The sequence below is a fragment of the Mauremys reevesii genome, linkage group 22, assembly GCF_016161935.1.
Source record: "Mauremys reevesii isolate NIE-2019 linkage group 22, ASM1616193v1, whole genome shotgun sequence".
Lineage (NCBI taxonomy): Eukaryota > Metazoa > Chordata > Testudines > Geoemydidae > Mauremys > Mauremys reevesii.
Window position 1 is genome coordinate 24,748,515 of NC_052644.1, and position 21,519 is coordinate 24,770,033.

General features: G+C 70.8%; 1 protein-coding gene across 2 annotated transcripts in view; it reads left to right on the forward strand.

Annotated features, from left to right (window-relative positions):
* The window catches only part of FLNA (filamin A), a 48,405-nt gene that overhangs the window by 19,868 nt on the left and 7,018 nt on the right, over positions 1-21,519 (forward strand). The window contains exons 20-41 of one of the 2 annotated variants that reach the window (XM_039510603.1): positions 793-1,055; positions 2,832-3,429; positions 3,674-3,847; positions 3,921-4,083; positions 4,952-5,112; positions 5,270-5,440; positions 5,526-5,649; positions 5,861-6,017; positions 6,421-6,610; positions 6,795-6,818; positions 10,573-10,820; positions 11,038-11,140; positions 11,470-11,610; positions 12,434-12,562; positions 15,114-15,287; positions 15,502-15,663; positions 16,678-16,881; positions 18,807-18,959; positions 19,452-19,574; positions 19,657-19,923; positions 20,004-20,141; positions 20,991-21,106. In XM_039510603.1, the coding sequence (XP_039366537.1) occupies positions 793-1,055; positions 2,832-3,429; positions 3,674-3,847; positions 3,921-4,083; positions 4,952-5,112; positions 5,270-5,440; positions 5,526-5,649; positions 5,861-6,017; positions 6,421-6,610; positions 6,795-6,818; positions 10,573-10,820; positions 11,038-11,140; positions 11,470-11,610; positions 12,434-12,562; positions 15,114-15,287; positions 15,502-15,663; positions 16,678-16,881; positions 18,807-18,959; positions 19,452-19,574; positions 19,657-19,923; positions 20,004-20,141; positions 20,991-21,106 (3,983 nt within the window). The remainder of the gene's footprint in view (positions 1-792; positions 1,056-2,831; positions 3,430-3,673; positions 3,848-3,920; positions 4,084-4,951; positions 5,113-5,269; positions 5,441-5,525; positions 5,650-5,860; positions 6,018-6,420; positions 6,611-6,794; positions 6,819-10,572; positions 10,821-11,037; positions 11,141-11,469; positions 11,611-12,433; positions 12,563-15,113; positions 15,288-15,501; positions 15,664-16,677; positions 16,882-18,806; positions 18,960-19,451; positions 19,575-19,656; positions 19,924-20,003; positions 20,142-20,990; positions 21,107-21,519) is intronic. The other variant, XM_039510604.1, reaches the window with a different exon arrangement.

Here is a 21,519-nt window from a genome sequence, read left to right on the forward strand (position 1 = left end):
GGCCACCTGACCCAGCTAAGGGGACACAACCAGCACTTGGGGACCGGAGGGGGGGGCGCTGGGGGTCGAGCCTGCCCCAAGCCTGGGTGCAGCTAAGGGGGCGAGCGCGGCGCTGGTCGGGGGTGTCACGGACTCACAGATCGTGCCCACTCGTGGCCCCGTGCAGTCTGTGGGGGTCCCCCTTTCAGTGCCTGCTCCCCCTCTCCAGCCCCGAGCCCCCCTGCTTCCCAACAGGGCATCTGATACCCCCGGCCCCAGGCCCCCTCTGTCCATTGGCTTCTCTCCAGGGAAACAGGGCCGTAAACGGGGTGGCCTGGGCCCCCTCTCCTCTCCTCTCAGCCCCCCTCTGGCTGGAGCCAGCTGGGCAGGTCACCGGGGTCCTCTCCCCACAGCCCATTGTCCCCCACTGGCCAGAACCGGCTGCGACTCCTGAGCTGGGTCCCCGGGTCCCCAGTCGCTGGGGTCTCCGTCCTCCAGGCCATCGGCCGGGGTCCCGAGTTCCTCTCCCGTCCTGTGTCCCAACAAACTCCCTGTCCCCTCCCCTCGTTAAACCCGTCACACCCCGGGACACTGAGTCCCACCCCCCTGCATGCAACCCCCTGGGAAACACAGAAAACCCAAGAAAAGCCCCCACTTCGGCACAGGGGGGCTGGGAAAACCTGGCTCCTCTATGGAGCGGTGACATCTGAGAGCAGGCAGGGTGGGGGTGGGGTCCGTGGTGGGGCCCGGCCATGGGGAGGGGGCTGGCGGACACGCCTGGGTCCGGGCTCAGGCCTCTCCCTCTCTGTGCAGAAGTTGAGGTGGGCAAGGACCAGGAGTTCACAGTCAAGTCCAAGGGGGCTGGCGGGCAAGGCAAGGTGGCCGCAAAGATCGCGGGGCCGGCGGGCAAGCCGGTGCCCTGCAAGGTGGAGCCAGGCCTGAGCCCCGACAACAACGTGGTGAAATTCATCCCCCGCGAGGAGGGGCCCTACGAGGTGCAGGTGACCTACGACGGAGCCCCCGTGCCCGGCAGCCCCTTCCCCATGGAGGCCGTGCCCCCCACCAACCCCTCCAAGGTGGGTGTTCCCTGCTACCCCCCCACGGGCAGCCCTGCCGGGGGGGACCTGGGAGGTGGGACACCCCCGGCCCATTTGCTGGGGGTCTAGAGTCCTTCCCCTGCCCAAAGGTGAAGACCGCGGGGAGGTGGGTGGGGGTCCGTGCTGAGGCAGACGGTTACCTGGTGAGATGGGAGTGGGGCGTGACCTTAGCAAGGCAGGCGGGGCGTGGACGGGTACCTGGCGAGGGGAGGGGCCTTGGCGAGGCAGGCGGTGCTCGGGTGGATGGAAACCTGGTGAGGGGCGGGGCTTGGGTGAGGCAGGTGGGGGGCGGTGCTCAGGCGGACGGGTACCCGGCTCGGGCGGGGCCTTGGCGAGGCGGGCGGGAGGCGGCTCGGGCGGACGGGTACCCGGCGAGGGCGGGGCCTTGGCGAGGCGGGCGGGAGGCGGGCTGGGGCGGACGGGTACCCGCGAGGCGGGCCTTGGCGAGGCGGGCGGGGCGGGCTGGGGCGGACGGGTACCGGCGAGGGCGGGCCTTGGCGAGGCGGGCGGGGCGGGCTGGGGCGGACGGTACCGGCGTGGGCGGGCCTTGGCGAGGCGGGCGAGGCGGGCTGGGGCGGACGGTACCGGCGAGGGCGGGCCTTGGCGAGGCGGGCGGAGGCGGGCTGGGCGGACGGGTACCCGGCGTGGGCGGGTCTCGGCGGGCAGGCGGCTCGGGCGGATGGGTACCGTGAGGGAGGGGCCTTGGCGAGGTGGGCGGAGGCGGGCTGGGGCACGGGTACCCGCTCGGGCGGGCCTTGGCGAGGCGGGCGGGGCGGGCTGGCGGACGGGTACCCGGCGTGGGTGGGGCCTTGGCGAGGCGGGCGGAGGCGGGCTGGGGCGGACGGGTACCGGCGAGGGCGGGCCTTGGCGAGGCGGGCGGGAGGCAGGGCTGGGGCGGACGGGTACCCGGCGTGGGCGGGCCTTGGCGAGGCGGGCAGGGGCGCTCGGGCGGACGGGTACCGGTGAGGGCGGGCCTGGCGAGGCGGGCGGGGCGGGCTGGGGCGGACGGGTACCAGCGAGGGCGGGGCCTTGGCGAGGCGGGCGGAGGCGGGCTGGGGCAGACGGGTACCCGGGGTGGGCGGGGCCTCGGCGAGGCGGGCAGGGGCGGCTCGGGCGGATGGGTACCGGCGAGGGCGGGCCTTGGCGAGGCGGGCGGGGCGGGCTGGGGCGGACGGGTACCCGGGCGTGGCGGGCCTTGGCGAGGCGGGCAGGGACGGCTCGGGCGGACGGGTACCGGCGAGGCGGGGCCTTGGCGAGGCGGGCGAGGCAGGGCTGGGGCGGACGGGTACCAGCGTGGGCGGGCCTTGGCGAGGCGGGCAGGGGCGCTCGGGCGGACGGGTACCGGCGAGGGCGGGCCTTGGCGAGGCGGGCGGGGCGGGCTGGGGCGGACGGGTACCAGCGAGGGCGGGCCTTGGCGAGGCGGGCGGGGCGGGCTGGGCGCACGGTGCCCGGCGAGGGCGGGCCTGGCGAGGCGGGCGGGGCGGGCTGGGGCGGACGGGTACCCAGCGAGGGCGGGGCCTTGGCGAGGCGGGCGGGAGGCGGCTCGGGCGGATGGGTACCCGGCGTGGGCGGGGCCTTGGCGAGGCGGGCGGGGGGCGGGGCTGGGGCGTACGAGTGCCCGGCTCGGGCGGGGCCTTGGCGAGGCGGGCGGGGCGGCTGGGCGTGGAGTGCCCGGCTCGGGCGGGGCCTTGGCGAGGCGGGCGGGGGGCAGTGCTCGGGCGAGCTCAGGGCCCTCACCCCGCCCTCTCCCCGCAGGTGAAAGCCTTCGGGCCAGGGCTGAAGGGCGGCCAGGCCGGCTCGCCCGCCCCCTTCACCATTGACACGAAGGGGGCCGGCACGGGGGGCCTGGGGCTGACGGTGGAGGGCCCCTGCGAGGCCAAGATCGAGTGCCTGGACAATGGGGACGGCACCTGCTCCGTCTCCTACCTGCCGACGGAGCCGGGCGACTACAACATCAACATCCTGTTTGCGGGCGCCCACGTGCCCGGCTCCCCCTTCCGGGCGGCCGTCCAGCCCCGCTTCGACCCCTCCAAGGTGACCTGCTCGGGGCCGGGGCTGGAGCGGGCCACGGCCGGCCAGACGGGCCAGTTCCACGTGGACTGTTCACGGGCCGGCAGCGCCGAGCTCACCATCGAGATCATCTCGGAGGGGGGGGCGCAGGCCGAGGTGCGGGTGCAGGACAACGGCGACGGGACCTACACCATCGCCTACACCCCGCTCTGCTCCGGCACCTACACCATCACCATCAAGTACGGCGGGCAGCCCGTGCCCCACTTCCCCAGCACGCTGCAGGTGGAGCCGGCCCTCGACACCTCCGGGGTCAAGGTCTACGGGCCTGGCGTGGACGGTGACGGTCAGCGGGGAGCAGGGGGTGCAGGGGGACGGGCCTGGCGTGGATGGTCAGCGGGGCGCGGGGGGTAGCGCTGGGGCGGGGCCGGGGGGGTGACGGGCTCAGGGAGCTGGCAGGGGGCTGGGGGGACAGATGCATGGGGGTGGGCGTGATGGGCGGGGGGCAAAGCCCGCCAGGGCTGGGGCAGGGAGTGGGTCCTGGGGGACAGGCTGGCCCGCCCGTGGCCTGACCCGCCCCCCTGGTGCAGGCGTGTTCCGGGAGGCCACGACGGAGTTCCGCGTGGACGCCCGGGCGCTGGGCGCGGCCGGAGGGCCCCGCGTGAAGACCCGGGTGTCGAACCCCTCGGGGAACCTGACCGAGGCCCTTGTGCAGGACCTTGGCGACGGCACCTACCGTGTGGAGTACACCCCCTACGAGGAGGGTGAGCCGGGGCCGGGGCATGGGGAGGGAGCGGGGTGGAGCCCGCCCCTGACCTCCTCTTCCCGCCCCGGCAGGCGTCCACTCAGTCGATGTGACCTACGACGGGAGCCCCGTGCCCAGCAGCCCCTTCCGGGTGCCCGTCACCGAGGGCTGCGACCCGACCCGGGTCCGAGTGCACGGCCCAGGCCTCCAGAGCGGCACCACCAACCAGCCCAATCGCTTCACCGTGGAGACCAGGTGAGGGCCGGGGGGCGTTGGCACCGCTCGGGGGGGGCACGGAGCTGGGGAAATGGGGAGGGGGCGTTGGCACCGCTCGGGGTCCCGGCAGGGGGTATGGGGAGGGGGCGTTGGCACCGCTTGGGGATCCCGGCTCGGGGGTATGGGGAGGGGGCGTTGGCACCGCTGGGATCCCGGCTCGGCGGGGGCATGGGGAGGCGTTGGCACCGCTCGGGGGCACGGAGCTGGGGGCGTTGGCACCGCTCGGGGCATGGAGCTGGGGGCATGGGGAGGCGTTGGCACCGCTCGGGGGGGCACGGAGCTGGGGGTGTTGCACCGCTGGGGTCCTGGCTCGGGGCATGGGGAGGGGTGTTGTCACCGCTCGGGGTCCCGGCTCGGGGGCATGGGGAGGCGTTGGCACCGCTCGGGGCACGGAGCTGGGCGTTGGCACCGCTTGGGGCCATGGAGCTGGGGGCATGGGGAGGGCGTTGGCACCGCCAGGGGTCCCGGCTCGGGGGGAGCATGGGGAGGGGCGTTGGCACCGCTCGGGGGGGGCACGTAGCTGGGGGGGCGTTGGCACCGCTCGGGGGCCATGGAGCTGGGGGCATGGGGAGGGGCATTGGCACCATGCTGGGGTCCTGGCTCGGGGGCATGGGGGAGGCGTTGGCACCGCTCGGGGGGGGCACGGAGCTGGGGGGGCGTTGGTACCGCTCGGGGGTCCCGGCTCGGGGGGGTATGGGGGGGAGGGGGCGTTGGCACCATGCTGGGGTCCCGGCTCGGGGGGGGGGCATGGGCGGGAGGGGGCGTTGGCACCGCTCGGGGGTCCCGGCTCTAGTCTCTGCCCTGAGTGGCTGAGCCCCATTGTGCTTCTCTCTCGTCCCCCACCCAGGGGTGCTGGCACCGGGGGCCTGGGCCTGGCCGTGGAGGGCCCCTCCGAAGCCAAGATGTCCTGCACCGATAACAAGGACGGCAGCTGCTCGGTGGAATACGTCCCCTACGAACCCGGCACCTACAGCCTGAACGTCACCTACGGCGGGCACCAGGTGCCAGGTACGGGGGCTGGGTCAGGGGGCAAAGCTCAGTCTGTGTCAGCGGGGACTGGCCCGCGGTGGGTCTGGGTGAGGGGGCAGGGCCTGGGCTGGGGGAGCCGCGGGGGCAGGGCTGGGGGCACAGGGCCTCAGTTTCCCCTTTCCCCCCCGCCCGGCAGGGAGCCCCTTCCAGGTGCCGGTGCACGACGTGGTGGACTCGTCCAAGGTGCTGTGCTCGGGGCCAGGCCTGACGCCGGGCGTCGTACGGGCCAGCGTGCCCCAGACCTTCTCCGTCGACACCAGCCAGGCGGGGGTGGCCCCCCTGCAGGTCAAGGTGCAGGGCCCCAAAGGTGAGTGGCTGCTGCTGGCGGGGGGAAGAGAAGGGGAAACTGAGGCCCGGCCCCCCCCCTGATCCCCGGCGTCTCCCGTCCCCAGGCGTGGTGGAGCCGGTGGAGGTGGTGGACAACAGCGACGGCACGCAGACGGTCAGCTACGTCCCCAGCCGCGAGGGGCCCTACAACATCGCCGTGCACTACGGAGACCAGGAAGTGCCGCGCAGGTGGGGGGCTGGCGAGGGGGCTGAGTGGGGCGGGTGGGATCGGGGGGCTGAGGCCAGGGCACCATGCCCAGGCCGGTCTGGGTGTAGGGAGCCAGGCGTGGGCACGGGTGGCCATCCAGCGGAGACCTCGCCCCACTCTGGGGGGGAGCAGTGGGGCGCAGCCTCCCCCTGGCCGCCACTGAACCCCCCTCCCCCCGACCTCCTCCTCCAGCCCCTTCAAGGTGAAGGTTCTGCCCACACACGACGCCAGCAAAGTGAAAGCCAGCGGCCCCGGGCTCAACACCACCGGGGTCCCTGCCAGCCTGCCCGTGGAGTTCACCATTGACGCCCAGGACGCCGGCGAGGGGCTGCTGGCCGTGCAGATCACGGTGAGCGGGGCGGGAAGGGGCTGCCGGAGGGTGCGTGGGGGGGCGGGGGGCGGGACGCCGGTGAGGGGCTGCTGGCCGTGCAGATCACGGTGAGCGGGGCGGGACGGGGCTGCCGGAGGGTGCGTGGGGGGGGCGGGACGCCGGCGAGGGGCTGCTGGCCGTGCAGATCACGGTGAGCGGGGCGGGAAGGGGCTGCCGGAGGGTGCGTGGGGCGGACGCGGCGAGGGGCTGCTGGCCGTGCAGATCACGGTGAGCGGGGCGGAAGGGCTGCCGGAGGGTGCGTGGGGGGGGCGGGACGCCGGCGAGGAGCTGCTGGCCATGCAGATCACGGTGAGCGGGGCGGGAAGGGGCTGCCGGAGGGTGCGTGGGGGGGGTCTATGTTCACCCCCCTGATGCCCCCCAGGACCCCGAGGGGAAGCCCAAGAAGGCCACGATCCGGGACAACCAGGACGGCACCTACACGGTCTCCTACGTGCCGGACACGACGGGCCGCTATACCATCCTCATCAAATACGGCGGGGACGAGATCCCCTACTCCCCCTACCGCATCCGCGCCCTGCCCACCGGCGACGCCAGCAAGTGCACCGTCACCGGTGAGCACCGCGGGGGCTGGCACGGGGCGGGCAGGGGGGCCGCGCCACCCTCACGCTGGCACACACCACCTGCTTCGGCAGCCACCTCTGGGGCCCGCCACTGCGGGAGGGGGGCGGGGGGCCGCCGGGGGTGTGATCTGTGTCTCACTTGACCTCTCCTCGCTTCTCTGCCCCGTCACCGTAGTGTCGATCGGAGGTCACGGGCTAGGTAAGCCAGCCGCTGCCCCCACCCCCTCCCTGCATGGCCGCGTGGCCCGGGGCTGCATGGCTTCGGGAGGGAGGGATGGGTGACCCCCCTCTCCTGGCAGCAGCACCGTGGGGGCCCTGCGCACGCCGGTCGTCTCCCCCTGCGCCCAAGGGCTCTGACGCCCACTCTGCAAGGGGGCTCCGGCGGACGCCCCGACGCCGGGGTCTGGGACTCTGGAGCTGAGCTTCGCGAGGGGCCCTCGCACAGCCCCAGGGCACCCCTCAGAGATTCAGACACGCAGAGCAGGGCCCTGCGTCCAGGCTGGGGCGGCCCTCGACCCCTTGTGGTGCGAAGCAGCTTCTCCCTTCCAGCTGCCGCCTCGAGGCGCCTTCAGGCCTCTCTGGCTTGGCTTAAAACTTCCGTTTGCACCGGAAAATGCAGCTCCCTCAGCCACTGATTCCCCCGCACCCCGCGGGCCTGGGCTGACAATCGTGTCTGCGAGAGGAAATCAGCTCCTTTGACTCAGCGCCGGGGTTTTCTGTTTCCCCCACACACCCCGGCCTGAGATCCTGCCTCGAGGCAGAGCGAGAGTCTGACTCATCTCTGTGGTCGTGCGGATTCGTCCGAGCAGCCAGGAGGTTCCCTTACCCGGCGTCCCACGTGGAGGCCTGGAAACGGGGCTGCTGGCGCCCACCCGGGTCCCAAAGTGTCTGCGGAGCTTTGAACCGAAGGTCTTGACTTACAAACGCGCTCCTGGAGCCGACTGTGCAAAGGCACAAGTTGATTTTTCTCTGCGGGGAAACTGACTCAGGCCTGTCTCCAAATGAGCATTTCACGGGAGAAGGCGCCTCCAGCCGCCTGGCCGGGAGGCTCCCAGTGGCTTTCTCCGGCTGGAGGATGAAATTCGAGGCTGTTTCGAGTTCTGACTGGGTGGCTTTCTGGCGAGCCCGGGAGCAGCCTCCATTTGCCGAGCTGGAATGAAAGTTGGACCCAGTTCTCCAGCAGACAGTGCCCCACCCACCTGCAAACCAAACCCCAACTCGAGCCGCCCGCTGCGGGGTTCCCCCCAGGCCCCTGGGCTCGGAGCTCCCAAACCTCACGTCTCCGGAGGGGGGGGGGCTTTTCCTGTCAGGTGCGAGGGGCTGCGTCTCCGGGGGGGCTCTTCCTAAAGATAATAATTGGAGATAGACCAATCTCCTAGAACTGGAAGGGACCTTGCAAGATCATCGAGTCCAGCCCCTGCCTTCACTAGCAGGACCAATTTTTGCCCCAGATCCCTAAGTGGCCCCCTCAAGGATTGAACTCACAACCCTGGGTTTAGCAGGCCAATGCTCAAACCACTGAGCTATCCCTCCCCTTCCTGTCAGGCCCGAGGGGCCGTGTCTCGGGGGGGACGGGGGGGGGACACACCCTTCCCTGTCAGGCCCGAGGGGCCGTGTCTCGGGGGACGGGGGACACACTTCCTGTCAGGCCCGAGGGGGACACACCTTCCCTGTCAGGCCCGAGGCCGTGTCTCGGGGGACGGGGGGACACACCCTTCCTGTCAGGCCCGAGGGCCGTGTCTCGGGGGACGGGGGACACACCTTCCTGTCAGGCCCGAGGGGCCGTTCCCTGTCAGGCTCGGGGGACGGGGGGGACACACCTTCCCTGTCAGGCCCGAGGGCCGTGTCTCGGGGAGACGGGGGACACACCCTTCCCTGTCAGGCCCGCGGGGCCGTGTCTCGGGGGGGACGCACCCTTCCCTGTCAGGCCCGAGGGGCCGTGTCTCGGGGGAGACGGGGGGGACACACCCTTCCTGTCAGGCCCGAGGCCGTGTCTCGGGGACGGGGGACACACCTTCCCTGTCAGGCGCGAGGGGCCGTGTCTCGGGGACGGGGAAAAACTCTTCCCTGTCAGGCGCGAGGGGCCGTGTCTCGGGGGACGGGGACACACCCTTCCTGTCAGGCGCGAGGGTCGTGTCTCGGGGGCACACCCTTTCCTGTCAGGCCCGAGGGCCGTGTCTCGGGGGACGGGGGCACACCTTCCCTGTCAGGCGCGAGGGGTCGTGTCTCGGGGGCACACCTTCCTGTCAGGCCCGAGGGGCCGTGTCTCGGGGACGGGGGCACACCTTCCCTGTCAGGCCCGAGGCCGTGTCTCGGGGACGGGGGCACACCCTTCCCTGTCAGGCCCGAGGGGTTGTGTTTCAGGGGACGGGGACACACCCTTCCTGTCAGGCCCGAGGGGTCGTGTCTCGGGAGACGGGGGGACACACCTTCCCTGTCAGGTGCGAGGGGCCGTGTCTCGGGGGACGGGGGACACACGTTCCTGTCAGGCCCGAGGGTCGTGTCTCGGGGGACGGGGGGGGACACACCCTTCCCTGTCAGGCCCGAGGGGCCGTGTCTCGGGGGGGGGACACACCCTTCCCTGTCAGGCCCGAGGGGCCGTGTCTCGGGGGGGACGGGGGGGGACACACCCTTCCCTGTCAGGCCCGAGGGGCCGTGTCTCGGGGGGGGGGACACACCCTTCCCTGTCAGGCCCGAGGGGTCGTGTCTCGGGGGGACGGGGGGGACACACCCTTCCCTGTCAGGCGCGACGGGCCGTGTCTCGGGGGGGACGGGGGGGGGACACACCCTTCCCTGTCAGGCCCGAGGGGCCGTGTCTCGGGGGGACGGGGGGGACACACCCTTCCCTGTCAGGCCCGAGGGGCCGTGTCTCGGGGGGGGGGGACACACCCTTCCCTGTCAGGCCCGAGGGGCCGTGTCTCGGGGACGGGGGGACACACCTTCCCTGTCAGGCCCGAGGCCGTGTCTCGGGGGACACACCTTCCCTGTCAGGCCCGAGGTCGTGTCTCGGGGGACGGGGACGACACACCTTCCTGTCAGGCCCGAGGGGCCGTGTCTCGGGGACACACCCTTCCCTGTCAGGCCCGAGGGGTCGTGTCTCGGGGGGGGGACACAGCGTTCCCTGTCAGGCCCGAGGGGCCGTGTCTCGGGGGGGACGGGGGGGGGGCACACCCTTCCCTGTCAGGCCCGAGGGGCCGGGGCAGCTCTCGGCTTTGCTTTGAAACGTTAGTTTTTGAGCCCAAACCAAACCGACCTTTTGTCCACTCCAAGTTCCAGCTGGACCCGAAGCCCGGCTTTGAGCGAGGTGCTGTGGGCTCCCCACCCCCGGGCAGGCCCGCCTGAATGGCGGGGGGGTCTCCGGCCCCCCAAGGCATTGAAGCCCCAGGTTGCTTGCCAGGGGAGGGGTCGGGTTGGCCTGGGGGGCGGGCGGGGGCTGCTCTGCTTTGCTGCTGGGGCTTTAACGGCCAGCTTGACGCTCTCCGTCCTGGGGGCCGCATGACACAAGTTGGCCAGTTCTCAGCCGTTTGGGGGGAGCAGTGGGATGGGCCAGGTCTGGCCTGGGGTTGGGGCCCCCTCGCGCTGGGCGCTGCCAGGGATGGGGAGGGGGCTGTGAACCTGGATGGGGGCCGGGCGGGAGATCTGTGCAGCATGTGGCCTGAGCTGGCTCTGTGCTGCACCCCTCGGGGGCCCCCCAAGTCTGTTTGGGGATCCGTGCTGCTCCCGACCTCGCTTGGTGGGGGCGTTTGTAGGGCTGGGGACCCCCCAGCTCCTGGAGGGTCTGTGCAGCGCCTGGCGCGGGGGGGCGCCCTGATCGTGGGGGCCGGTTCCGGCTGGGGGTGAAGTTGGGGGCAGACTGGGGATTTCCTTTCCTGGCTGCTGCAGTTGCATGAGGGGGGGGTGGGTGGGGAGGGGGGATGGCTTGGGCAGATTGTCAATCCCCCCCCACCCCCCAGGCGCCGGAATCGGCCCCACCATCCAGATCGGGGAGGAGACGGTGATCACGGTGGACACCAAGGCGGCGGGCAAAGGGAAGGTGACCTGCACGGTCTGCACGCCCGACGGCTCCGAGGTGGACGTCGACGTGGTGGAGAACGAGGATGGCACCTTCGACATCTTCTACACAGCCCCCCAGCCCGGGAAATACGTCATCTGCGTCCGCTTCGGGGGCGAGCACATCCCCAACAGCCCCTTCCAGGTCCTGGTGAGTGCGGGGGGCCGGATCCGCCCCCTCCCTCCCCCCCCGTCCTGGTGCCGCAGCCAGGCCGCGAAGTAACGACAGCGCAGCCGTGAAACTTGCTCGCACGCTGGACTCTGGCCGGGCTGCCTCAGGGCCCATGTAGCGTCTGGAGGCCTCCCCAGCTCTCTGTACAGCAACCCCCCTCACTGCTCTGTCTGGGGGGTCTCGGGGTCTTTCGCAGGCCACAGACCGTCCCCTGATGGGCGTCAACGGGCTGGACGTGGCCGGGCTGCGGCCCTTTGACCTGGTCATCCCATTCACCATCAAGAAGGGGGAGATCACGGGTAAGTCGGGGGGCAGATGCTGTGGGGCAGCTGGTCCCCCCCCCCCACATTTCAGTAACACCCCCCCACACACACACGCACGATCCGACAGGCCGTCACGGCCCAGCAGATCGAGACGTTTCGAACGACCCCGCCCCAGGCGTACTGTGCAGAAAACATCCAAATTCCATGACGGGTGAATATTGGGGTGTCCCCTCCCGTCTCCAGTGGGGCTGCGTTGCAGAGGGAGGGGATCACACACGGCCCCTGTAACCAGGCCAGAGGGGCCGTGTCCGCCCGCGGGGCAGCCATGGGCCAGGACTGACCCCCCACCCCCGCTCTGCCCCCAGGCGAGGTCCGGATGCCCTCGGGGAAGGTGGCCAAGCCCGACATCACGGACAACAAGGACGGGACGGTGACGGTGAGATACGCGCCCACGGAGGCCGGGCTGCACGAGATGGACATCCGCTGTGACAGCCTGCACATCCCAGGTGCCGGCAGGGGGGGGGGCACGTCCCAGGTGCCGGCAGGGGGGGGGGCACGTCCCAGGTGCCGGCGGGGGGGCACGTCCCAGGTGCCGGGGGGCAGGGAGCACGTCCCAGGTGCCGGCAGGGGCACATCCCAGGTGCCGGCGGGGGCACATCCCAGGTGCCGGGGCAGAGGAGCACATCCCAGGGGTGGGGAGCACATCCCAGGTGCCGTGCCGGCGGGCGGGGAGCACGCCCGGGGCGGAGGGGGAGCACGCCCGGGGCGGGGGCACGTCCCAGGTGCCGGGGCGGGGAGCACGTCCCGGGGGCACGTCCCGGGGCGGAGGGGGCACGTCCCAGGCGCCGGAGGGGGAGCACATCCCGGGGGCGGAGGGGGCAGTCCCAGGCGCCGGGGGCGGGGGCACGTCCCAGGTGCCGGGCGGGCGGGAGCACGTCCCAGGTGCCGGCGGGCGGGGAGCACGTCCCGGGCGGAGGGGGAGCACGTCCCGGCGCCGGGAGGGGGCACGTCCCAGGCGCTGGGAGCACGTCCCAGGTGCCGGCGGGCAGGGGAGCACGTCCGGGGCGGAGGGGGCACGTCCCAGGCGCCGGGGCGGGGAGCACGTCCCGGGCGGAGGGGGCACGCCCAGCGCGCGGCGGGCGGGGGAGCACGTCCCAGGTGCCGGCGGGCGGGGAGCACGCCCGGGGCGGAGGGGGCACGTCCCAGGCGCCGGGGCGGGGAGCACGTCCCGGGCGGAGGGGGAGCACATCCCAGGCGCCTCAGGGAGCAGTGGGGTGTGGCTGGGGGGAAGGGCCGATGCAGGCTCTGACACCCCCCCGTGCCCCCCAGGGAGCCCCCTGCAGTTCTACGTGGATTACGTCAACAGCGGGCACGTCACGGCCTATGGCCCAGGGCTCATCCACGGCGTGGTCAACAAGCCGGCCACGTTCACCGTCAACACCAAGGACGCTGGCGAAGGTGCAGCTGGACGCCTGGGTTCCCTCCCCAGCTTGGGGTGGGGTCTGGTGCTTAGACTGGGGGGAGGAGGGGGGGCTGGGAGCCAGGACTCCTGGGTTCTCTCCCCAGCTCTGGGAGGGGAGTGGCGGCTGGTGCGTTAGAGCAGGGGGGGCTGGGAGCCAGGACGCCTGGGTTCTCTCCCCAGCTCTGGGAGGGGAGTGGCGGCTGGTGCGTTAGAGCAGGGGGGGCTGGGAGCCAGGACGCCTGGGTTCTCTCGCCGGCTCTGGGAGGGGAGTGGGGTCTGGTGGTTAGAGCCGGGGGCTGGGAGCCAGGACTCCTGGGTTCCCTCCCCGGCTCTGGGAGGGCAGTGGGGTCTGGTGGTTAGAGCCGGGGGCTGGGAGCCAGGACTCCTGGGTTCTCTCCCGGCTCTGGGAGGAGTGGGGCTGGTGGTTAGAGCCGGGGCTGGGAGCCAGGACTCCTGGGTTCTTTCCCGGCTCTGGGAGGAGTGGGGGCTGGTGGGTTAGAGCGGGGGCTGGGAGCCAGGACTCCTGGGTTCCTCCCGGCTCTGGGAGAGGGGTTGGGGCTGGTGGCTAGCGCGGGGGCCTGGGAGCCAGGACTCCTGGATTCTCTCCCGGCTCTGGGAGGGCAGTGGGGGCTGGTGGTTAGAGCCGGGGGCTGGGAGCCAGGACTCCTGGGTTCTCTCCCGGCTCTGGGAGGGGAGTGGGGGCTGGTGGTTAGAGCAGGGGCTGGGAGCCAGGACTCCTGGGTTCTCTCCCGGCTCTGGGAGGAGCGGGGCTGGTGGTTAGAGCAGGGGGCTAGGAGCCTGGACTCCTGGGTTCTGTCCCAGCTCTGGGAGGGGAGTGGGGTCTGGTGGTTAGAGCTGGGGGCTGGGAGCCAGGACTCCTGGGTTCTCTCCCGGCTCTGGGAGGGCAGTGGGGTCTGGTGGTTAGAGCCGGGGGATGTGAGCCATGACTCCTGGGTTCTCTCCCGGCTCTGGGAGGGCAGTGGGGGCTGGTGGTTAGAGCAGGGGGCTGGGAGCCAGGACTCTGGGTTCTCTCCCGGCTCTGGGAGGGCAGTGGGGGCTGGTGGTTAGAGCCGGGGGCTGGGAGCCAGGACTCCTGGGTTCTCCCGGCTCTGGGAGGAGTGGGGGCTGGTGGGTTGGAGCAGGGGGCTGGGAGCCAGGACTCCTGGGTTCTCTCCCGGCTCTGGGAGGGGAGCGGGGGCTGGTGGTTAGAGCAGGGCGGGCTGGGAGCCAGGACTCCTGGGTTCTCTCCCAGCTCTGGGAGGGCAGTGGGGGCGGGTGGTTAGAGCCGGGGGCTGGGAGCCAGGACTCCTGGGTTCCCTCCCCGGCTCTGGGAGGGCAGTGGGGTCTGGTGGTTAGAGCCGGGGGCTGGGAGCCAGGACTCCTGGGTTCTCTCCCGGCTCTGGGAGGGCAGTGGGGGCTGGTGGTTAGAGCAGGGGGGGCTGGGAGCCAGGACTCCTGGGTTCTCTCCCAGCTCTGGGAGGGCAGTGGGGGCTGGTGGTTAGAGCCGGGGGCTGGGAGCCAGGACTCCTGGGTTCTCTCCCCGGGTCTGGGAGGAGTGGGGCTGGTGGGTTAGAGCAGGGGGCTGGGAGCCAGGACTCCTGGGTTCTCTCCCGGCTCTGGGAGGAGCGGGGCTGGTGGTTAGAGCAGGGGGCTGGGAGCCAGGACTCCTGGGTTCTCTCCCAGCTCTGGGAGGGCCGTGGGGGCTGGTGGTTAGAGCCGGGGGCTGGGAGCCAGGACTCCTGGGTTCTCTCCCAGCTCTGGGAGGGGAGTGGGGGCTGGTGGGTTAGAGCAGGGGGGGCTGGGAGCCAGGACTCCTGGGTTCTCTCCCCGGCTCTGGGAGGGCAGTGGGGTCTGGTGGTTAGAGCAGGGGGCTGGGAGCCAGGACTCCTGGGTTCTCTCCCAGCTCTGGGAGGGGGTGGGGTCTGGTGGATTAGAGCAGGGGGGGCTGGGAGCCAGGACTCCTGGGTTCTCTCCCGGCGATGGGAGGGCAGTGGGGGGTGGGGGTTAGAGCCGGGGGCTGGGAGCCAGGACTCCGGGGTTCTCTCCCCAGCTCTGGGAGGAGTGGGGTCTGGTGGTTAGAGCGGGGGGCTGGGAGCCAGGACTCCTGGGTTCTCTCCCAGCTCTGGGAGGGGGTGGGGGCTGGTGGTTAGAGCCGGGGGCTGGGAGCCAGGACTCCTGGGTTCTCTCCCAGCTCTGGGAGGGGGTGGGGTCTGGTGGATTAGACCAGGGGGGGCTGGGAGCCAGGACTCCTGGGTTCCCTCCCCGGCTCTGGGAGGGCAGTGGGGGCTGGTGGTTAGAGCAGGGGGAGCTGGGAGCCAGGACTCCTGGGTTCCCTCCCCGGCTCTGGGAGGGCAGTGGGGGCTGGTGGTTAGAGCAGGGGGAGCTGGGAGCCAGGACTCCTGGGTTCTCTCCCCGGCTCTGGGGGTCTGGTGGTTAGAGCCGGGGGTGGGAGGCCCTGACCTGTCAGTTCCCCTGAGGGTGCCGGGTTGGGGGTGCGAGCTGGGCCTTGTGGGGGCCTGCGGCCGCGCTGACCCCCTCCCCCCTTAGGTGGGCTGTCCCTGGCGGTTGAAGGCCCCTCCAAGGCCGAGATCAGCTGCACCGACAACCAGGACGGCACCTGCAGCGTCTCCTACCTGCCCGTGCTGCCCGGCGACTACAGCATCGTAGTGAAATACAACGAGAAGCACATCGCAGGCAGCCCCTTCACCGCCCGCATCACCGGTCAGCGGGTCCCCGGGGGGGCTGGGGGCCTGGTTTTCTCTCCTGGGGTGCGGAAGGCCTGGGGGGGAACAGGCTGGGGTTGGGGGGCGGGATGGAACGAGGGGCCGGATGGGGTGGAGGGAGGGATTGGGGGGCGGGGACTGGAGTTGGGTGGGGGACAGAGGGGCTGAGGGTCCCCTCGGCTCATGCCCTCCACCCCTACCCGCACCCCCAGGCGACGACACGCTGCGAATGTCCCAGCTGAAGGTCGGCTCCTCGGCCGACATCCCCCTGGACATCGCAGAGACGGATCTGAGCCAGCTGACAGCGACCGTCACCCCCCCATCAGGGCGCGAGGAGCCCTGCCAGCTCAAACGCCTGCGCAACGGCCACGTGGGTGAGTCCCCCCCACCCCTGAGCCAGTGCCCCTCACTCCCGACCCGCAGCCCCTGCCAGCCCGGCCCCGGGCCCCCCGCAGCCCTGCCGGTGCCCCTCACTCCCGACCTGCAGCCCCCTGGTAGCCCAGCCCTTCCCCCCCCAGCTCTGCCAGTGCCCCTCACTCCCGACCCGCAGCCCCTGCCAGCCCAGCTCTGCCCCCATCCCTGCCAGTGCCCCTCACTCCTGACCCGCAGCCCCTGCCAGCCCAGCTCTGCACCCCAGCCCTGCCGGTGCCCCTCACTCCCGACCTGCAGCCCCTGCCAGCCCAGCTCTGCACCCTCAGCTCTGCCGGTGCCCCTCACTCCCGACCTGCAGCCCCTGCCAGCCCAGCCCTGCCCCCAGCTCTGCCAGTGCCCCTCACTCCCGACCCGCAGCCCCTGCCAGCCCAGCCCTGCCCCCCCCCGCCCTGCCGCTGCCCCTCACTCCCGACCTGCAGCCCCTGCCAGCCCAGCCCTGCCCCCAGCTCTGCCAGTGCCCCTCACTCCCGACCCGCAGCCCCTGCCAGCCCAGCCCTGCCCCAGCCCTGCCGCTGCCCCTCACTCCCGACCTGCAGCCCCTGCTAGCCCAGCTCTGCCCCCCCCAGCTCTGCCGGTGCCCCTCACTCCCGACCCGCAGCCCCTGCTAGCCCAGCCCTGCCCCCAGCTCTGCCAGTGCCCCTCACTCCCGACCCGCAGCACCTGAGAGCACAGCTGTGCCCCTCCCATCTCTGCCGGTGCCCCTCACTCCCGACCCGCAGCCCCTGCCAGCCCAGCTCTGCCCCTCCCAGCTCTGCCGGTGCCCCTCACTCCCGACCCGCAGCCCCAGCCAGCCCAGCTCTGCCCCTCCCAGCTCTGCCGGTGCCCCTCACTCCCGACCCGCAGCCACCTGCTAGCCTGGCCGTGCCCCCCCAGCTCTGCCGGTGCCCCTCACTCCCGACCCGCAGCCCCCTGCTAGCCCGGCCCTGCCAGTGCCCCTCACTCCCGACTTCCCCCAGGCATCTCGTTCGTGCCCAAGGAGGTGGGCGAGCACCTGGTGAACATCAAGCGGAACGGGCAGCACATCCCCAACAGCCCCATCACGGTGACCATCAGCCAGTCAGAGATCGGTGATGCCAGCCGGGTCCGCGTCTCCGGGCCCGGCCTCAGCGAGGGGCGCACCTTTGAGCCCGCCGAGTTCCTCATCGACACCCGGGACGCAGGTGCGGCCGCAGGACGCCTGGGTTCTCTCCCAGCTCTGGGAGGGGAGGGGGGTCTGATGGGTTAGAACGGCGGGGGCTGGGAGCCAGGACTCCTGGGTTCTTTTTAGCTGACAGATCTGAGGAACTGTCCCAGATTGAGGTGTCATTAGAGGAGGTTTTGGAACAAATTGATCAATTAAAGAGCAGTAAGTCAGCAGGACCAGACGGGATCCCCCAGGAGTTCTGAGGGCTCTCAAATGTGAAATTGCAGAACTACTAACTGTGGTTTGTAACTTACTATATAAATCAGCTTCTGTACCAGGTGACAGCTAAGGTGATGCCCATTTTTTAAAAGGGCTCCAGAGGTGATCCTGGAAATTACAGGGCTGTAAGCCTGAATTCAGTACTGGGCAAATTCGTTGAAACTATAGTAGAGAACAGTATTGTCAGACACTCAGATGAACAGAATTTGTTGAGGAAGAGTCAACATGGTGTTTGTAAAGGGAAATCGCGCCTCACCAATCTACTAGAATTCTTTGAGGGGGTCAACAAGCATGTGGACGAGGGGGATCCCGTGGACATAGTGGACTTAGATTTTCAGAAACCTTTGACAAGGCCCCTCACCAAAGGCTCTTACGCCAAATAAGCTGCCTTGGGATAAGAGGGAGGGTCCTCTCATGGATCAGCAACTGGTTAAAAGACAGGGAACGAAGGGTAGGACTAAATGGTCAGTTTTCAGAACGGAGAGAGGTAAATGGTGGTGCCCCCAGGGGTCTGTGCTGGGCCCCGTCCTAGTCAACGGGTTCATAAATGATCTGGGAAAAGGGGGAAGCAGCGAGGTGGCAAAATTTGCAGATGATACAAAACTCCTCGAGATAGTTAAGTCCCAGGCAGACCGTGAAGAGCTACAAGGGGATCTCACAAAACTGGGTGACTGGGCAACAAAATGGCAGATGAAATTCCATGTTGGTAAATGCAAAGTGATGCACGTTAGAAAACATCATCCCAACTGTCCATATACAATGATGGGGGCTAAATTAGCTGGTACCGAAGAGGGGGGGTTGGGGGTCACGGTGGAGAGTTCTCTGAACACATCCACTCACTGCGCAGCAGCAGCCGAAAAAGTGACCAGAACGGTGGGACTCTTAGGAGAGGGGAGAGAATAGGACAGAAAGTATCATGTTGCCTCTGTCTAAATCCCGGGTCCACCCACGCCTTGATCCTGCGGGCAGCCGTGGTCGCCCCATCTCAGAAAAGAGATCCTGGAATTGGAAAAGGTTCAGAAAAGGGCAACACCAATGAGGAGGGGTCTGGAGCGGCTTCCGTGTGAGAGGAGATGAACAAACCTGGGACTCTTCAGCTTGGAAAAGAGGCGACTAAGGGGGGATATGCTGGAGGTCTAGAGCAGTGATTGGTGCGGAGAAAGTAAATCAGGACGTGTTATTGACTCCTCCTAGCACAAGAACTAGGGGTCCCCAAATGAAATGAACAGGCAGCAGGTTTAACACAACCACAAGGGAGTATTTCTCCTCACAACGCAGGGTCTGTGGAACTCCCTGCCAGGGGATGTTGGGAAGGCCGAGAGCATAACAGGTTCACAAAGGAGCTAGCTCAGTGCATGGAGGACAGGCCGATCAGTGGCTATTGCCAGGGCGAGCAGGGATGGTGTCCCTGGCCTGTGTGTGCCAGGAGCTGGGAATGGGCGACAGGGGTGGGTCACGTGATGGTTCCCTGTTGGGTTCACTCCCTCTGGGGCACCTGGCACTGGCCGCTGGCGGCAGACGGACACTGGGCTGGGTGGACCCTTGCTCTGACCCGCTACGGCTGTTCCTATGTTCTCTCCTTGCTCTGGGAGGGGAGGGGGTCTGGAGCCAGGACTCCTGGGTTCTCTGCGAGGGGGGATGCTTGGCTGGCCTGCAGCCCCCCACTCCCTCCTGTGCCCCCAGGCTATGGCGGGCTCAGCTTGTCCATCGAGGGCCCCAGCAAGGTGGACATCAACACAGAAGACCTGGAGGACGGGACCTGCCGTGTCACCTACTGCCCCACGGAGCCCGGCAACTACATCATCTCCATCAAATTCGCAGACCAGCACGTGCCAGGTGGGGCCCAGCGCGGAGCTCGGCCCCGGGGGGCCCAGCGCGGAGCTCGGCCCCGGGGGGCCCAGCGCGGAGCTCGGGCCCGGGGGGCCGGGCCAGGCGGGGGGCCCAGCGCGGAGCTCGGCCCTGGGGGGCCCAGCGCGGAGCTCGGCCCCGGGGGGCCGGGCCGGGCCGGGGGCCCAGCGCGGATTTCGGCCCTGGGGGCCCAGCGCGGAGCTCTGCCCGGGGGGCCGGGCGGGGGGCCCAGCGCGGAGCTCTGCCCTGGGGGGCCGGGCCGGGCGGGGGGCCCCGGGGGCCGGGCCAGGCGGGGGGCCCAGCGCGGAGCTCGGCCCGGGGGGCCGGGCCGCCTTCCCCAGCGATGCGTGGTCAGAGCGACCACCAGCGGCAAGGCTGCGTGGTACAGGGGTGTTAGGCCCTGTGGGGGGTGTGGGAAATGCCGTGGGGCGCTGTCTGTCTGTCTGTGGCCCTGCCTGACCCCTCCCTCCCCCCCCCCAGGGAGCCCCTTCTCGGTGAAGGTGACAGGCGAGGGGCGGGTGAAGGAGAGCATCACCCGGCGCCGCCGCGCCCCCCCTGTGGCCAACGTGGGCAGCGCCTGCGACCTCAGCCTCAAGATCCCAGGTGAGCGGGGGCAGGGGGCTTGTGTTTTGGGGGCTGGTGGGTCCGGGGGCGTCTGGGGCGTCTGACCCCCCTTTCCCCCCAGAGATCAGCCTGGCGGACATGACGGCCCAGGTGACGGGCCCCTCGGGGCAGCGGCTGGCGGCTGAGGTGCTGGAGGCGGAGAACAGCACCTACTGCGTCCGGTTCGTGCCGGCCGAGACGGGGGTGCACTCGGTCAGCGTCAAGTACAAGGGGCAGCACGTTCCCGGCAGCCCCTTCCAGTTCACCGTCGGGCCGCTGGGCGAGGGCGGCGCCCACAAGGTGCGGGCGGGAGGCCCCGGCCTGGAGCGGGCCGAGGCCGGCGTGCCAGGTAAGCGGGGGCTGGAGGCTGCTGGGGGGAGGGCCCAGGGGCTGCCCAGCAGCCTGGGTAACAGCGTCTCCCTCCCGCAGCCGAGTTCAGCATCTGGACGCGAGAGGCAGGCGCCGGGGGTCTCTCCATCGCCGTCGAGGGGCCCAGCAAGGCCGAGATCGCCTTCGAGGACAGGAAAGACGGATCCTGCGGCGTGGCCTACGTCGTCCAGGAGCCCGGTACGGGGCGGCCTGCGGGGCCGCTGGGCCAGCCCTGATGTCGGCCTGGGGGGGGGCTGAGGGCTGGCAGTGGGGCTGGGGCAGCGCTGGTGGCTACGCGGGGGGCTGGGGGCTGCCCGGGGCCTGGCTGTGGGGCTGGGGGTCCGGCAGTGGGGCTTGGGGACTGGCTGTGGGCTGGCTGGGGACTGGCTGTGGGGCTGGGGACGGGCGGCGGGGCTGGGGTTCCGGCAGTGGGGCTTGGGGACTGACTGTGGGCTGGCTGGGGACTGGCTGTGGGGCTGGGGACTGGCTGTGGGGCTGGGGCTGGCAGGGGACTGGCTGTGGGGCTGGGGATGGCAGGGGACTGGCTGGGGGTCCGGCAGTGGGGCTTGGGGACTGGCTGGGGCTGGCAGGGGACTGGCAGTGGGGCTGGGGTCTGGCAGTGGGGCTTGGGGACTAGCAGGGGACTGGCTGGGGGATGGCAGGGGACTGGCAGTGGGGCTGGAGGTCTGGCAGTGGGGCTTGGGGACTGGCAGGGGACTGGCAGTGTGGCTGGGGGATGGCACGGGACTGGCTGTGGGACTGGGGGTCTGGCAGTGGGGCTTGGGGACTGGCTGTGGGGCTGGGGGTCCGGCAGTGGGGCTTGGGGACTAGCAGGGGGCTGGCTGTGGGGCTGGGGGTCCGGCAGTGGGGCTTGGGGACTGGCTGTGGGGCTGGGGGTCCGGCAGTGGGGCTTGGGGACTAGCAGGGGACTGGCTGGGGGCTGGCTGTGGGGCTGGGGGTCCGGCAGTGGGGCTTGGGGACTGGCTGGGGGCTGGCTGTGGGGCTGGGGGCTGGCAGGGGGCGGCACTAACCCCCCTTTCCCCCCAGGTGATTACGAGGTGTCGGTGAAGTTCAACGAGGAGCACGTTCCCGAAAGCCCCTTCGTGGTGCCGGCAGCGGCCCCCTGCCATGACGCCCGGCGCCTGACTGTTACCAGCCTTCAGGTGAGGCACCGGAGAAACCGCTGGGCCCCCGCCCTCCTGCCGCCGGCACGGGCCTGGGGGCGGCTGCTGGGGAGCGACACGTCGCTCCTGCCTGGGGGGCAGCCCCCCAGCCGCACCCCCCTCCTCAGCATTCACGGCGCGAGCAGGGCCCCGGCCGCCCTGCGCCATCCCAGGGGAGGGGCCTGAGCCCAGCGCACGCAGGGAGGGGGCTGCTGGCTGTTCCCGTGGGGGGAGCTGTCACTCCGCAGGGGGGGCTCCCGCCCCCACTCCCCCCGCCCCATGCCCCCCCGCCCCACAGCCGTGCCCCCCTGTCCCTGGGACGGAGACTCCAGCCGCGCCAAAGGGCCTCAAATTCCCGTCTCCAGCCCGGCCTGTGCTGGCAGGGCCCTGCCCCCCCCCAGGGCCCCCCAGCA